At 40.2% G+C, this 17,236-nt stretch overlaps 1 protein-coding gene across 12 annotated transcripts in view; it reads right to left on the bottom strand.

The window, feature by feature from the left end:
• The window catches only part of SAMD12 (sterile alpha motif domain containing 12), a 527,847-nt gene that overhangs the window by 241,827 nt on the left and 268,784 nt on the right, over window positions 1-17,236 (bottom strand). Inside the window, exon 5 of one of the 12 annotated variants that reach the window (XM_055546359.1) lies at window positions 12,817-13,175. The exons of 9 other annotated variants lie outside the window; for them this stretch is intronic. In XM_055546359.1, coding sequence (XP_055402334.1) covers window positions 13,114-13,175 — 62 coding nt within the window. In that variant the 3' untranslated portion in view covers window positions 12,817-13,113. Of the gene's footprint in view, window positions 1-12,816; window positions 13,176-14,057; window positions 16,343-17,236 lie in introns of those variants that run through there. 2 more of the 12 variants (XM_055546355.1, XM_055546358.1) reach the window with 2 other exon arrangements.

Genomic DNA, 17,236 nt, shown 5'->3' with positions numbered 1-17,236 from the left:
TCTTCATGACCCAGATAATCACGATGGAGTGATCACTGACCTAGAGCAAGACATCCTGGAATGTGAAGTCAAGTGGGCCTTAGAAAGCATCACTATGAACTAGTGGAGGTGATAGAATTCCAGTGGAGCTATTCCAAATCCTGAAAGATGATGCTGTGAAAGTGCTGCACTCAATATGCCAGCAAATTTGGAAAACTCAGCAGTGGCCACAGGACTGGAAAAGGTCAGTTTTCATTCCAATCCCAAAGAAAGGCAATGCCAAAGAATGCTCAAACTACCGCACAATTGCACTCATCTCACACACTAGTAAAGTAATGCTCAAAATTCTCCAAGCCAGGCTTCAGCAATATGTGAACCGTGAACTTCCTGATGTTCAAGCTGGTTTTAGAAAAGGCAGAGGAACCAGAGATCAAATTGCCAACACCACCTGGATCATGGAAAAAGCAAGAGAGTTCCATAAAAACATCTATTTCTGCTTTATTGACTATGCCAAAGCCTTTGACTGTGTGGATCACAATCAACTGTGGAAAATTCTGGAAGAGATGGGAATACCAGATCACCTGATCTTCCTCTTGAGAAATCTGTATGCAGGTCAGGAAGCAACAGTTAGAACTGGACATGGAACAACAGACTGGTTCCAAATAGGAAAAGGAGTACATTGAGGCTGTATATTGTCACCCTGTTTATTTAACTTATACGCAGAGTACATCATGAGAAACGCTGGAGTGGAAGAAACACAAGCTGGAATCAAGATTGCCGGGAGAAGTATCAATAACCTCAGATATGCAGATGACACCACCCTTATGGCAGAAAGTGAAGAGGAACTCAAAAGCCTCTTGATGAAAGTGAAAGTGGAGAGTGAAAATGTTGGCTTAAAGCTCAACATTCAGAAAACGAAGATCATGGCATCCGGTCCCATTACTTCATGGGAAATAGATGGGGAACAGTGTCAGACTTTATTTTTGGGGGCTCCAAAATCACTGCAGATGGTGACTGCAGCCATGAAATTAAAAGACGCTTACTTCTTGGAAGGAAAGTTATGACCAACCTAGATAGCATATTCAAAAGCAGAGACATTACTTTGCCAACAAAGGTTCGTCTAGTCAAGGCTATGGTTTTTCCTGGGGTCATGTATGGATGTGAGAGTTGGACTGTGAAGAAGGCTGAGTGCCGAAGAATTGATGCTTTTGAACTGTGATGTTGGAGAAGACTCTTGAGAGTCCCTTGGACTGCAAGGAGATCCAACCAGTCCATTCTGAAGGAGATCAGCCCTGGGATTTCTTTGGAAGGAATGATGCTAAAGCTGAAACTCCAGTACTTTGGCCACCTCATGTGAAGAGTTGACTCATTGGAAAAGACTCTGATGCTGGGAGGAATTGGGGGCAAGAGGAGAAGGGGATGACAGAGGATGAGATGGCTGGATGGCATCACTGACTTGATGGACTTGAGTCTGAGTGAACTCCAGGAGTTGGTGATGGACAGGGAGGCCTGGCGTGCTGCAATTCATGGGGTCGCAAAGAGTTGTACACGACTGAGCAACTGTCTGATCTGATCTGATGATAATGTTAGACATAGTCTATACTCAGTAGGTAATCTAACCCAAAATTTGATGGGAAAGATTGGGTAGAATTTGAACTTTGCATCATCCATTAGCATTTTGAAAAGGCCAGTAGATGCCCAAATGGTCAAAACATGACCTCTGACACTTTCTTAAGGTCTGAAGTGACTGTGGTGATGGGTAGTCCTCACTTTCCTGCTCTAGCAGGACACATGTGTATGCACAAACATAATCAAATATGGCTCCTCTGATGACCTTGACTTGAGGAAACAGCCAATTGCACATTTGCTAATCACAGCTTTGTTCATGCAGCTTTTACGGGGAGGAGTAACCATTTGTGAACCTCTTAAACTGACATGAGACACTTTTCAGCTCATTCTGTGAGCAAATGTGATGTGCCTGAGACCCTGCTAAGAAAGTCCAGCCCAAAGAACTAGATAAATAAATATAAATGAATTCATTTGGCTGAGCGACATGTTCATTTAATTAAAGCACAAAATCAGCTCTAAAACAAATGATTATCCCTGGCAAAGAAGCAGAAACTGGTCTTTAATTAATAAATTTCTAATGGTTCTTCTGCAGGCTGAGAGGGGTCTCCAGTGAAGAAATAGGGAGTGGAGAGAAGCTGGGGAGAATAAAAGAGGGAAAGGGAAGAGGAAGCAGAAAAGATAATGCATATCTAAACTTTTAGAAACCGAGAATTAGAGGCCATTTATTTTTGCCTAAGTAAGGTCAAATCCTGCTAGATCAAAATTATAGTAAAACTCTTCATGTAGCAAAACATATCCAAGCTTCAAGAGAGGATCAATTAATTAAAAAAAATTACAAAAACAATTTTAGGTCAATGAGACTTTTACTGCTATTATTTCATCTATTCCTCCATTCCATAGTGTGGTCTGAATTTTAGGGACCCAAATGGCAAAAATCAAATTTTCCAATACTTCACAGTAATAAATACCCACATATGTAGCTTATAGTAAACATGAACTCATGACGACCAAACAACATGATAGAAATGGGGCGAACTGGAAAGTATAGTCAAATGCTTCTCAGACATTTTCAGACCCTCTGTATGTGAACCTCATCAAAGTTCCATGGTTTTTTGTGCTAAACATTCGCTTTACTTCTCTAACATAACTTGGAAAGACTGAGTCTTCTGATATAAACATCAAAGCTCCATCACCTCTTACAAAGCAGACACTTGAAACCTTTGGGGTCACTGTTAATAATTTTCTGTGCACTCCTTTATGCCGAATCAATTTCAATTAAATCAATTAAAATGGCAACTGGCAATCAATTTAAATTTCACATCATTGATCTAATAAGATTAAGATTACTCAGGATATTTGAGGGACATCAGGAAATGCTGGGTTGGCATCTCTGCTTCATTATGATGTCAAGTTGGGAGATGAACAAATTTGATTTCTTAGTGCCCCCAAATCTCAGGTATGCAAGAAACAGCCCAGCAAAATGACACCCTCCCATTCCTAGCAGCCCTAAATCATGGAAAATGGGGGATGGAGAGTGATAACCAGGTGTGATAAGCAAGCTATTAAGAAAAATCTTTTATTTGAACAGCCTCAAGCATTAATGTTTAAAAGTGCATTGGCACTGAGAGTTTTTTATAAAAGAAAAATAACTGCATCTTTGAAAGAAGAGATACTTCACAGCAGGCAGGTAGGTTGGAAAGAAAGGGCATTGGTTTTGGAGACAACTAGTTATCTTACCCACTGGGGTGATTAATTTTACGTGTCAACTTGACTGAGCCACAGGGTGCTCAGATATTTGTCAAATGTTATTTTGAGTGTGTCTGTGAGGGTGTTTTGGATGAGATTAACATTTGAATAGGTAGAGGAATAAAGCAGATTGCTCTCTCCAGTGTGGGTGGGCCTCAACCAATCAGTCAAAGACTTGCACAGAACAAAAAGGTTCATCCCCCCCTCAAGTAAAAGCGAACCCCTCCTGCCTGACTTGTCTTGAGCTGGGACACTGGGTTGTTTCCCAGCCTTTACACTTGAACTGTAACACTTGCTCTTGGGTTTTCAGCCTGCCAGTATTTGGACTGGAACTACACCATTGGCTGTCCTGGGGCCCCAGCTTTCTGACTATAGATCTTAGCCCCCATAATCATGAGAGCTAATTCCTAATGGACACTCAGTTAATCAGTTCACCCCCCTCTCTCTCTTTCCCTGCCTATGCTTGTATCTCCTATATAATATTTTATATGTATCTCCTATTGGTTCTGTTTCTCTGAAGAATCCTTGCATCTGCTAGTTTTAATTGTGTAGCACTGCAGCTCTCTGGGTCTCAGTTTCTTTATCTGTAATATGGGTTTCATGACAACTACCTTGCAAAGTTATTGTATGAACTAAATATGGAATTTAAAATGCCAAATGTGCAAATAGGTGCACAATCAGTATTAGCACAATCAGGATGTCATCATCTCCTGCACAGATCAATGCAACAGCTTCCTGCCTGGATGTCTGGCCCCCTGTCTTGTCCTTCTCCAGTGCCTCTTCTCATCTTTTGATATACAGATCTGATCAGCATAGTCTCCAGTCTGAAACCCTTCAGTGTCTTCTCATTGTCTCTAAATTCCTTCAGTTCAGTTCAGTCACTCATTCGTGTCCGACTCTTTGCAACCCCATGGACTCCAGCACACCAGGCTTCCCTGTCCATCATCAACTCCCAGAGCTTGCTCAAACTCATGTCCATCGAGTTGGTGATGCCATCCAACCATCTCATTCTCTGTTGTACCCTTCTCCTCCTGCCTTCAATCTTTCCCATCATCGGGGTCTTTTCAAATGAGTCAGTTCTTCACATCAGGTGGCCAAAGTATTGGAGTTTCAGCTTCAGCATCAGTCCTTCCAATGAATATTCAGCACTGATTTCCTTTAGGATGGACTGGTTTGATCTCCTTGCAGTCCAAGGGACTCTCAAGAGTCTTGAGAGTCCCTTGGAACTTAAGGGGACTTGGAAATTCCTTAAGGGGCTCAAACAAACAAGGCATTCACATTCATGACTGGGTCCCTTTTCAACCTGGCTTCCTGCTGGCTGGCGTCCCTTCTCCCTCTCTCTCCACCTGTAATCGTAGGAGCCTTCCTTGTGTTCCTGGAGTGCACCGAGCTTTCTCTTCAACTTTGACCTTAGAACAGGTTGTTCCCTCTCCCTGAGACATCTTCCCAATTCCCATTTGCCTTAGTTACTGCCTCTCGCTCTTTTAGATCTCAGCCTGAGGGAGGTTTTCCTGATCTTTCAGAGTCAGGGAATTCCCTCCCCAAAGTGTAACTAACGTCCCCTTTCACATCACTTGTTGTGTTACTATGATTCTTTCTTTGATGACTGCCTTCCTCATTAAAACACAAAATCCATGTATGGGAGAACCACGTCTATCATGTCTACTGAATTTCACCAACATTCAGTCAAGGCAGACACATAGCAGACACTCAGTAGTAAATCTATGATTTGTTAGTAAATAAACTCTCCAAAGTTATCATCTTAGCAATTTTATATCTGCTTGATGATTAGAGAGAAAATAAACACACTCTGCTAATTATAGCACCCAGTTCAGTTCAGAGGTCACTTACTCTCGGAATCTTTCCTGACACATTCCTTCTAAATCAGATGACCTTCCTATAAGATCCTAGAATTCTACATTTACCTTTGTTACTCCTCATATCTATTTTGCTTGACTTCAAGGTCAAGAAATGTCATATTCATCCCTGTATCCCTAACACATAGATAAAGTGCTGGGTACATGGTAGGATCTCAATAAACTTGCTTTTAGATGAATTACTGGATGATTGTATAACTGCTACTATAAAGGGATAAACAAACAAAAATGGGACACAAAGAATGGAGGGGCTATTTCAGAGAAGAACAAAAGGTTTTAATTCTTGGCTGGGGCACAAGGCTGGGCCATTCACAGTACATGTATGTACGTGGGGCCTTCTAGAACTGGCATGTAGAAACTCGGATGTAAGGAGAACCTTGAACATCTACACTGTGCAGAACTTAACTCCAGGCACTGAGAATTGGTTGCCCCAAAGAAAAAAGCCACAGCAAAAGTAATATATCATATATAATACTAGGGACAGAAATCCTAAAGCATTTAGATGGCATATTTTCTCTCTTCTTAAAAAAAATCCAACACTGCTCCATGCATCCTTGCCAATGGCTTTGATTTTCTCGTATCAGGTCCACATGCCATTGTCCTTCTCAAGTGCCTTTCTAAAAACCCATAGGAGAGTTGAATACCATACAGCTCAGGTTTCAGGATCCAGACTTCCCCCCAAAGAAATGGACCAATGTCAGTCATGGAAAACCCACATATCACCTTCATTGCAATATCAGTCACTGGAGGTTCTTCAAACCATGAGGTGACATAACAGTGCAATCTCATGGCCATCTTGAATTGTCCAAACAAGAAACACCAACTATATTTTTAATTTCATTTAGAACATTTAATGCAAAGGGGTCAATGGCAGAGAATTTCAAGGTTGATTATTTTTGCAGAGGCAGACATGAAGAATTTGGAGTCTGTGGGGGTTTCCTAACGGGAACTCTACTATGCAAAGATACCACAAGACACGGAGTTGTGGAGAAGTAATGACAAGAATAATTCCTGGCAGAATGTGTCCAAATTAGAACGATGTGTGAACACTTCCACCTTCTACTAGATAGAGGGGCCATCAGGGTACTCAGAACAAGCAGATATTTTTCAGCCATGAAGACTACAACAGACTAGAATCAAGGGTCCATTTCAAGCCTCAAACAAAACACTTTCTGAATGGCCATGATGAACTTCAGAATGAAAATAAAACGGGAGTGGACACTAGCTAGGATGCACCTGTCACAATGCTAACTCCTACCGATGAACTGATGTGAGAGCTTAGTGATCCCCCAAAGAAGCCTGTGTTTAGGAAACTAAACACAAATCTATGCCAAGGAGAATTTCTCTGAAGGCACAAAGACCTGATACAATTAGAAATATTCCTAATTGCAAACTATGTGAAACGGTGTGAAGATCCCAAATGTGTTGAAGGTAAAGCCCAAGAAGGCAGCAGGTTGAAGACAGGTTGTCTTGGAGACTGGGAAGGGCATGTGGTTGGTAGGGCATGATCAAACAACGCTGAAGGAAGAAGAAGCAATGGAAGACTCCAGTGGGAAAAGGAATAATCTGCATATAATCCTATCAAATCACTCATTCAATGTCCTCACCTACTGTGAGCCCCTGGACAATTAACTGGGTTTTACGAGAAAAGGTTCATTCTATGGTCAGTTGAGTGTCACTGAGGAGCACGCTGAAGACTTGAAAATATGAGGTACAACTCAATGTATGTGGTGGGGGGGGGCGGGGGGCGGGCTTATGTATTTAAGAGTCCTCACCAAAGGTATATACGTTTAAGAACCACAGCCACTGCGCTAATCAAATCGATACAATGTGAGCACAAAGGAATACAATTTGGGGCAATTTTGCCTATGGATAATGCAAAATGGCTATTTAGCGACTCTCTTTTATTACAAACCCATTTAAAAAATGATACTGTATTCACTGTTTTTAGAAGATGACATTGAAAATGAAATAAGAGCTGGTAAATAAGGAGAAAAGGGCAACAATTACACTTAAATCAGCAAAACACATTTAAACAGAGGATTCACTCTCTGAGAGACACGGTGCTGGGAGATAGAAGAGCACAGCAAAATCAGATGACAACTGAGGAGGCCCATGATCTGTAGGGGAGACAAAGACACCCCACGCGCCCATGCCTGAGGCCAAGCTTCCGCTCCTGCCTCATGCCAGCTCATGTTCCTCTGTCAAAACTTACATCCTTTAAGATCGAGCTCTTCTCCCTGTATTTCTTCTCAAGGTTATCAATGCCTTATTCACGCCATCTAAGTGAAGAAGATTCAGAGTCACCTGTACTCCTCCTGTGCCCTCCCCACTCATGTGTAATCAGTGAGCAAACCCTCTGAATTCTGTTTGTAAAATGGCTTTCCAGTCAGTCCCTGCTTCACCCCTACCCTTGTCACTGTGTTAAACCACCTCCCTTTGGCCCCTTCCCAGGCCATTAGGATAACCTACTACTTATGATTTGCTCTCTAGTCTCTGCCCTGCCCCATTCATTCCCCTTTAATTAACTTCCAACTTCTACTGAAAGAGTTACACCTTCAGCAAATCTCCCTTTACCCCCTTTTCCCAGATGAGGTTATGTTCCAGTTCTGTGGCATCACTGCACATCTATGCATCTCTGCCATGGCACACACAGCTTATCCTTATGGCTAGACTGGGTGCTCCTTTTATCCCTAGTGTCTACCACAGAGCCTGTTGCTCATTGGAAGAACAGGATGGAAGAACAAACAGATATTCAACAGACACTGTGTAATGAATAGATTATTAGTATGAACAATGCGCTTAGAAATGCAGAGGACGGAGTGATTGGTTCTGCCTGAGAGATAAGGTAAGGCTTCTCAGAAGAGGTGATGTCTCATCCTGGCTTGGTCCTTTTTATTATATCATATTCATAACAACTCGGTGAAATAGATTCAGTCCCCATTTTTACAACTAAGGAAACTTAATCTCCGACAAGTAACTTGCCCAAAGTTAATACACCTATGAAATGCTTTAGAATGGATTTCTATGGAATACTAAAGAGATTGGATTTTATTCCTTAGGCAACTGGGAGTCATCAAATGTTTGTTTGTTTTTTTTTTAGGAGGGAAATAATGTCGTCAGATATATATTTAAATTAACTCTGGCAACCGAAGTTGGAAGTTAAAGGAGAATGAATGGGGCAAGGCAGAGACTAGAGAGCAAAATCATAACTAGTATGTTATTCTAATGGCCTGCTGCTGCTGCTGCTGCTAAGTCGTTTTAGTCATGTCCGACTCTGTGCGACCCCATAGACGGCAGCCCACCAGGCTCCCCCGTCCCTGGGATTCTCTAGGCAAGAACACTGGAGTGGGTTGCCATTTCCTTCTCCAATGCATGAGAGTGAAAAGTGAAAGGGAAGTCGCTCGGTCGTGTCCAACTCTTAGTGACCCCATGGACTGCAGCCTTCCAGGCTCCTCCATCCATGGGATTTTCCAGGCAAGAATACTGGAGTGGGGTGCCATTGCCTTCTCTGTCTAATGGCCTGGGAAGAGGCCAAAGGGAGGTAATTTAACACAGTGACAAGGATGAGGGTGAGGCAGGGACTAACTAGAAAGCCATTTTATAAACAGAATTCAGAGGGTTTGCTCTTTGATTACATTTGAGTGGAGAGGGGACAGGAGGAGTACAGGTGACTCCAAGCCTTCTTCACTCAGGTGATGGCATGAATAAGGCATTAATAACCTTGAGAAGAAATACAGAGAGGAGAACTGGATGGAGACCTGGTGGGAAAGACAATTGGGTTGACTTTGGATATTTTAAATTTGAGATGTCAGTGGACTACTCATCAGAGGTTCACATCTTTTAAGGATATTAATGTAAGGAACTGAAGCTTCATAGAGGTCTAAGATATATTTGAAAGTAACTTTGAAGTCGGGGATGGTTAAAGCAATGGGAGTGGGCGAGGCTCTCTAGACAGCACGTAAAACGAGAAGAACCAAGAGGACCTACCTCCAGGGGGCATCAAGCTACCCACCTGAGAAGGAGCCATTAGAAACCAAAGGGGAGAACCAAGGGGGTCACTATCATGCTCATGGAATAGATGAGCACTAAGGAGGAAAAACTTAATGCTATCCAATTATGATACAGAAGAGCCCATTATGAAGAGACCTGATATGTGAGCATCAGATTTATAACACCAGTGACACAGCTGAAATTAGACATGGAGAAGCCTGGAAATTAAATAGTATAAACTGAGAGATACTAGAAAGAGCCATCAAACAAAGCTCATGTACACATAACAAGGAATCTGAGTGGCTCACATTTTCTCTTCTAGGAGCTGCAAATATTACTAGATTTTATTCCTTAGTAAAGAGGCAAAGGAAGCTTTTCTCAGGGACAACTGGGGAAAACCATACCCTACTGCCTGTACATAGATGCTAGAATTTTTAAATTGAATTAATGAGTGAACGGTGAACACATTTGACCTAAACCTACCTTGAGACAGTTTATTAGAAACTCCCAGGAAAGCAGGGCCCTCTCACGGTAATAGTGGCTCCAGGAAGTGCTAGGGAGGACATCTGCAGAGATGCAGTGACTTGCAGAAAACCTCCAATATTTTATATGTATTAAAGTCAGTCTCTACTGCTGTTCTGTTTTGATTATCCTAAGAATACTGGCCTAACACTTCTTACCAAGTTAAACGTGTTGTATGCAACCCAGCAATCACTTCTAGGTACTTTTCTAATGAATGAAAACTGATGTTTATACAAAAACCTGTATGTGCACACTTTTATTTATCCTTTTGAAAGATTTTATCTTGATGTGGACCATTTTTAAAGTCTTTATTGAATGTGTTACAATATTACTTCTGCTGGTATGTTTTGGTTTTCTGCACCGCAAGGCAAATGGGATCTTAGTTCCCCTACCAGGGATCGAACCCACACCCCCTGCACTGGAAGGTGAACTCTTAACCACTGGACTACCAGAGAAGTCACTGTGAATGCTTACCAGCGTTACTAGTATTTGCCCAAATTGGAAACAATCTAGATGTCCTTCACTGGGGGAATGGATAAATAACTTTGGTATATCCATCCAACTCCACACTAAAAAGTGAGAGTGAATGAACAAGTGACACACACCCTCTGCTTTGGTAAGGTTCAGTGTATTATAGCAAGTGAAAGAAGCCAGACTTTATGAGTCCCATGATATGACATTCTGGAAAGGGCAAAACTAAGAACAGAAGACCTATCAGTGCTTCCAGACGCTGGAGGTAATGAGAAGCGTTGACAACATGGGGGTAGCAGGGAGAGTATTTTCTGGAGTTATAAAACTGCTATATCTTGATTGTGGTGGTGGTTGTTATACAACCATATGCATTTATTAAAACTTGCAGAACTGTACATTAAAAATGGTGATTTTACTGTATGTAAATCATACCTTATTAGAAACAATGAGAAAAAAGAATACCAGCCTGGGAATTAAGAGAATTGGGATCTAGTTTCAGTTTTGCCACTGACTAGCTGGGTAACCACAGACCATCCTCTAACCCTCTTTGGGTCTTGGTGCCCAAAATTGTAAAATGAGATTGGAAATTTTCTCAAAAATTCTACTGATGTGCTCTATAAAGACTCCTTTCTTTAAGCAAGGTCGTGGACCAGATGGCCTATTCCAATTCAGATGGCCTACTTTAGTTACTAAAGTATCGTTGTGGGGGTGACTGGACTAAAATACTCAGTCTGTACACATGGTTCTGAAAAGTCTTCTTGGCTTAGGGAGTAGTGTTTCCAATTTGTGATGTTCTATAAGATGGAGCTTTGGGCAAGTCCATCTGGTCATGTAATTCTCAACTAAAATTTGACACATATATTTTTGACAATGTGGAAAAAGCCCTTTGGGAAACACTAATGTTTAATGAGCTATAACTGGCCTTGGTAAACAATCATACTCTTATTTTTTTTTTTTTTTTTTTTCATTTTGCAGGCACTAATTAAAAAGGCCTTTGAAGACTGGCAGCGTTTACTGTCTTCATTTGCCTTATCCTCCAGCTGGAACATCGCTTTCTACTGCTTAAATTTACCCAACCTTCACAGTTACTGTTACATTTTTATATTATCCAGGTATCTGTAGCCAAGAAAGACACTGAAAAGGGCATTGCAGCAGCGGTTCTGTACTGCAGTGTTCCTGGGGTTGAGGGAAGCAATTACAGCTCAAAGGGGAAGATATTACGAATAAAACTGTAATCTTGATTATGCTGTTAATAGTTTACACTTTTGACCTTGTGAAGCAGGGGTCCACAAACTATGAACTAGAAATTGTGCTTGTAAATAAAGCTTTATTGGTGCACTACTAAGCCCCATTCACTTCGGACTGTCTGTGGTGGCTCTCCCATCATGGGTGGGGGCGGGGGGTTTACAACAGACATTCTGTGGCCTGGAAAGACTAAAATACTTACTATCTAGCTCTTCCCAGAAGAAGTCTGCCAGCCCACTTTCATAGACTATGCTATGAACTGTGCTATATAGTTTTCACATAAAATCTCATGCAATCCTCATATCATTGCTGTGAAATAGGAATAACTCACTGGACAGATCAGAGGTGATACAGTGTAATGGATACAGTTCACTGTGAAGTCAGACAGACCTGTGCTAGGCTTTTTACTAGCTGTCCGAAACTGCATCTATTATTTATATTCTCTGACCTCAGTTTCCCCGCAAGTAAATTGAAGCTAACAACAGTACTGATTATGCTCGGGTAAATGTCAAGGGTTGATGTGACAATTAGCACATTGCTTTGTATATAGTAAATATTTAATACTCATCAGCTATATGAGAAACAGCTTTTAGTATCCCTGAGTGAGTGTTTTTCTTCCTAGAAATATCCTGTAATAAAGAGCTAAGGATGCCCCCTGTAAGTTTGATTATGGATTAATTTGGTGGATCCCAGAATAATTTGCACCACTCTGTGTATTACATAAAGCACCTTTTTTTCCTTGTCTCTCATGAATCAAGCAGAAGGAGAGTATAATCATGTTATTTCCTGCTCTGTACTGCATTTCACAAAAGACAGTGGCAGGTGCCCTGATATGGCTGAGTTTCCTGCAGGAACATGGAAGCAAGCAAGACCACCAGATGAACAGCCTGGCCACTCCACAGAAGACCAAAAGGCTGCAGGAGGGAAGGAAGCACCTCAAAGGCACCAAAGGGAACGAGAATAAAGCAGGGCCAAACTCTGATTATGTTGCTGGCAAGTATCAGGTAGTTACAGGGCCATGGTGATTAAAGGCAGGGCAATTAGAGACCAGCATTTTAGCTGAAGGATGGTTTTGGCTTTAGATCATGAGCTGCTTCAGGAATTTTTGTCACAATTCATTGATAGAGCCCATAAATGGATCTATTTACTATGAGTCCACCATACACATTTTTAAAGCACCTTACAGTTTTTGTCTTTGGTCAGCATCCAGAAGAGGGACAGCAAGAAAAAGGAGGGCAGAAACTTCATCTCTCCTGTGTTTAGATAAGCTACAGTGACAGACTGGAGCCCTCCTGGTCTATTTGATGATTTTGGCCATATTACTGTCATGGGGCTCCTGGTGGCTAAGTGACAATGACTGGTGTAGAAGAAAAGTTTAAGACAGATTTTAAAACATCAGTTAAAAGTCAGAAAATTAGCCTTAATTATCTATTAGTTTACTTCCTCTAGAAACAGGGTAGAATGAGCTTTCAGATGGATGTATCTAATTTGGAGGTTTGACTACAAACTGAAGTAACTGATTTGTGTATAATTTCTACATCCAAAAGGATGTTGTTTCCTTGAGAGGAAATCTTTAGAGTCCATTCATTTGTTTCATTTTGGAGTTGATTTCCAAGTTTGTGGCAGGTTCTTTTGAATGCCTCTCCTGGGGTAAGACTTCATCCTTGGAGAATTGGGTTCCTCTTTAGAAATGGCAGCCCAATATTTACCTTTAGATCTTGTAAATAAAGTGGGTAATCAAGCATGGAGAAACATGGTGGGTCCAAGATAAAGCTTGGGAAAAAACAAATAATCCAATTATAAAATAAGTAAAGGATCTATGATAGATGTTTACCCAGAGAAGATACACAAATGGCCTATAAGCACTTGAAAAGGTGTTCAATATCATTAGCCGTCAGGGAAATAAACAAATCAATATCACAGTGACATTCCACTTTACACATATTAGAATGGTTACAATAAAAAAGACATACAATAACAAGTGTTGGCAACTATGTGGAGAAACTGACACCCTCATAGACTGCTTGTGGGAATATAAAAGGGTGAGGTGGATGAAACTGGAGCCTATTATACAGAGTGAAGTAAGCCAGAAAGAAAAACACCAATACAGTATACTAACGCATATATATGGAATTTAGAAAGATGGTAACAATAACCCTGTGTACGAGACAGCAAAAGAGACACTGATGTATAGAACAGTCTTATGGACTCTGTGGGAGAGGGAGAGGGTGGGAAGATTTGGGAGAATGGCATTGAAACATGTAAAATATCATGTATGAAACAAGTTGCCAGTCCAGGTTCGATGCACGATACTGGATGCTTGGGGCTGGTGCACTGGGATGACCCAGAGGGATGGAATGGGGAGGGAGGAGGGAGGAGGGTTCAGGATGGGGAACACATGTATACGGATTCATTTTGATATTTGGCAAAACTAATACAATTATGTAAAGTTTAAAAATAAAATAAAATTAAAAATAAATAAATAAATAAAAAAAAGGGTACAGCTTGCTCTGGAAAACAGTCTGGCAGGTCCTGTAATGGTTACACATGGAGTGTGTAACCATTTTATGGAATTTTATGGAATTTTATGACTAAAATTCCATGCCCAGGTATATACCCAAGAGAAATGAAAACAGGTCCATACAAAATGTTGTACAAGAATGTTCAAAACAATATTATAGAAAATATCCAAGATTCATAAACAATCCAAGTATCCAACTGATGAATGAATAAATCAAATGTGGTACATTCATATGATGAAATACAATTTGGCAATTAAAAAAATGAAATATTGACACATGCTTACAACATGAGTGAATCTTAGGAACATTATTCTAAGTGAAAGTAGCCAATTGCAAAAGACCATGTATTGAATTATTCCATTCATAGGCAAGGTCTAGAATAGGCAAAGAGAAAGCAGATTAATGGTTTTTAAAAGCTGGTGGTTGGGGAGTGTTGGGAAGAAATGTGGAATGACTGTTAGTGGGTATTGGGTTTCTTTCTGGGGTGATGAAAATGTTTCAAAATTAACTGTGGTGATGGGTGCACAACTCTGTGACTGTACTAAAAAATCACTGAATTTACACTTTAAGTAGTTAAACTGCATATTCTGTGAATTTATATCTCAATAAAGGATAATATAAAAATAAAGCTTTGATATAAATTCAGGAGGTTGATTTAGTTTTGTGGCTTCCATTTCTGACCGCTGACTACGTGCCGTACTTACTGTCACGCTGCACTGAGTGATGTATGTATTTGAGCTCATTTAATTCTCTTAACACCCCATGAGGTGAGTAGATTTACTGATCTCACTTTTCAGAGATCAGGAAATTGGAGCACAGACAAAGTAACTTCCATGAAATAACACACCAGTAAGCGCTGGGCCAAGATTTAAAATTCAGGCCTGTGTGATGCTACAATTCATGGTTTCTCCTTGTTTCTTCTTAAATATTTTATTCTTTAAACAGTTAATATGAACATATTTCAAGACACAAAGTGACTTAAAAAGCATAAGTCCCGTACCTCCCTTCTTTCCCGTCCCACAGGTAAGAGTCTTCTTGAGTACCATTTCCTTATGTACATAAAGCACGTATGCATATTTCTCCCTCTTTCATTCGCAAATGCAGCATCCTCTCCACCTTGTTCTGCGCCTTGCTTTTTCTACTTCATTCAGCATCTCCAGATCCTTTCATATCATTAGTCTTCAATCTCGTGTTTATAACTTCCAAGTATACAACATCGCCCAGATGTACCACAATGTATTTATCTGGCCTCCTAACGTGGACACTCAGGCTCTTCCTAAACTTTTGCTACTCAGTTAAAGCTTATGTTTTGAAATTGCCTTCCAAAGCATGAAGGAAACACATAAGAAACTTAATCAGTTGTGAATTAAGTCCCCATCCTTACAAATTGACTCCTTTGAAGGCAACAATCCCCATTTAAATGTGTTAGTAGGAAAATATTTCTTAAAAACAAAAATGAATTGCATTACACTAGAATCATAGTCCCATGTGAGAAAGTGTGTCTCTAGAGACTGAAGAGGTGAGTTACACTCTTTCAAGGAAATGTGCAGGGATTTCCCAAAACGAAGGCACGTTCTAAGACATCTGTTTATACCTATCTAGCATATTATTTCCAGTGATGAATATTTTCAGAGATGAGGGATCAAATATTCAATACTGGATCACATTATCGCTACCCTGGTACATTTTTATATAATATACAATTAAGTCACTCAGTTCACCTGGGTGGAATGGAGTTACAATTCTTATTACAGCGAACCTAGACCCAAAATGTTTTAAGGCAACCCTAGCTGATTTTAGAACTTCTATTATGAATCATAAAATGACTTGTCAATTTCTGTTTCCCTTTTCTTTTTTTAAAGAAATCATCCTTTCAATAAGGTATGGATTTTCAAAGGCCATCTGACATAAAATGAGTTTGAACATTAACATGGAAAGGACAAGCAATAAAAAAAAAAGTAATAGGAGTGCAAACAAAATTTCCAAGAGCTAGAGAACATGATCTCTTCTTCTAAAGGGAATGGAATAAAAGGATTCTAAAGGCACTGCTTTTCAAAGTGAAAGAAAATGACAACAACTGAATTGAAAAGGCTGAACTCCGCATTACCTTCCCAGAACACAAACATATATTTAGCTTAATAGAGTTGAGTACTATCTCAGGAAAAATCTTATATATTATGCATCTAGGGCAATGAAAGCTGTAGAAAATGATTTTGCAAAGCAAACACATGGCAGACTGTCAGTAGCACAGGCAAAAAAAAAAAAAAAAGCCCAAAGGTACACGTGATGAGTTCAGGTCTCATTCTGTGTCTCACCCCGGGAGGAGAACAGCAGAGCGGAGGAAACGCCAGATGCCGAACAGAACTGGGCAGGGCAGCACTGTGACTGGAGCTGAAATGGTGTGCGTGTGTTTTCTTACTACAAATGTAATACAGATTTATACTCGAAGATTGGAAAAACTTAGAAAAATAAAAAGAAAACACAATCACCCACAGTGTCACTCCCCATGGAAAACCATTATCAAAATACTGGCTAAACCATTTTCAACTCTTTTTCTATGTGCCTATAAAAATATGTCTTTACAAAATGGGGCTCATATTATAAATGAAATTTTATATGTGACCTTTCCCCCTTCTTCCTATTACTTTGAGTACTTTCCCATGTTGTCATATATTCCTTGAAGATATAATTCCAATGACTCCGTTATATTGGATCTTCTCAGTTTACGTAGAATTATCTGATTCTCCCTGTATTGCTGAACTTCTTGGTTGTTTTAATTTTTCAGTTTTATACCTGGCACTGCAACGGACACTCCTGTGATAAATCTTGGAATCTCTCTGTACTTCTTGAGAGAAACTTAAAAGTATCACTAAGTTGGATTCACATGTAAGTCACTGAGTGTACCTGTTAACTGTAAATTTATCATCGAAAGTCTCTGGAGACCAAAGTGGATAATGCACACCAAATAAACAATATATTTCCATATCACTTGAAGTCTGTATCTATCCTTCTAGAACGGTCATCTTTCAGGCAGTACTTTACTTCCTCTAGGCAAACAGACTATTACTGGGTTAATCTAAATGCAATACCATGAAACTTGGCTGACCCAGATTTCTTCAATATCAGTATGCATGCAATTACAATATTCTACAGATTGAAAAATACCCAAGGCTCTCAAAAATACATATTTTATCATCCTTTCATCCAAAATGGTGTACAATGAGCATTAAAATAAAACAGGGTTATAGCTGACAGTGGTTGATAGCAACCAGATCTTACCTAGACATATAACTTACATATAGTGTGCCTTAA

This window comes from Bubalus kerabau, chromosome 14, assembly GCF_029407905.1.
Source record: "Bubalus kerabau isolate K-KA32 ecotype Philippines breed swamp buffalo chromosome 14, PCC_UOA_SB_1v2, whole genome shotgun sequence".
Lineage (NCBI taxonomy): Eukaryota > Metazoa > Chordata > Mammalia > Artiodactyla > Bovidae > Bubalus > Bubalus kerabau.
The sequence above is the reverse complement of the archived record's forward strand: the minus strand, read 5'-3'. Positions and strand labels throughout refer to the sequence as shown.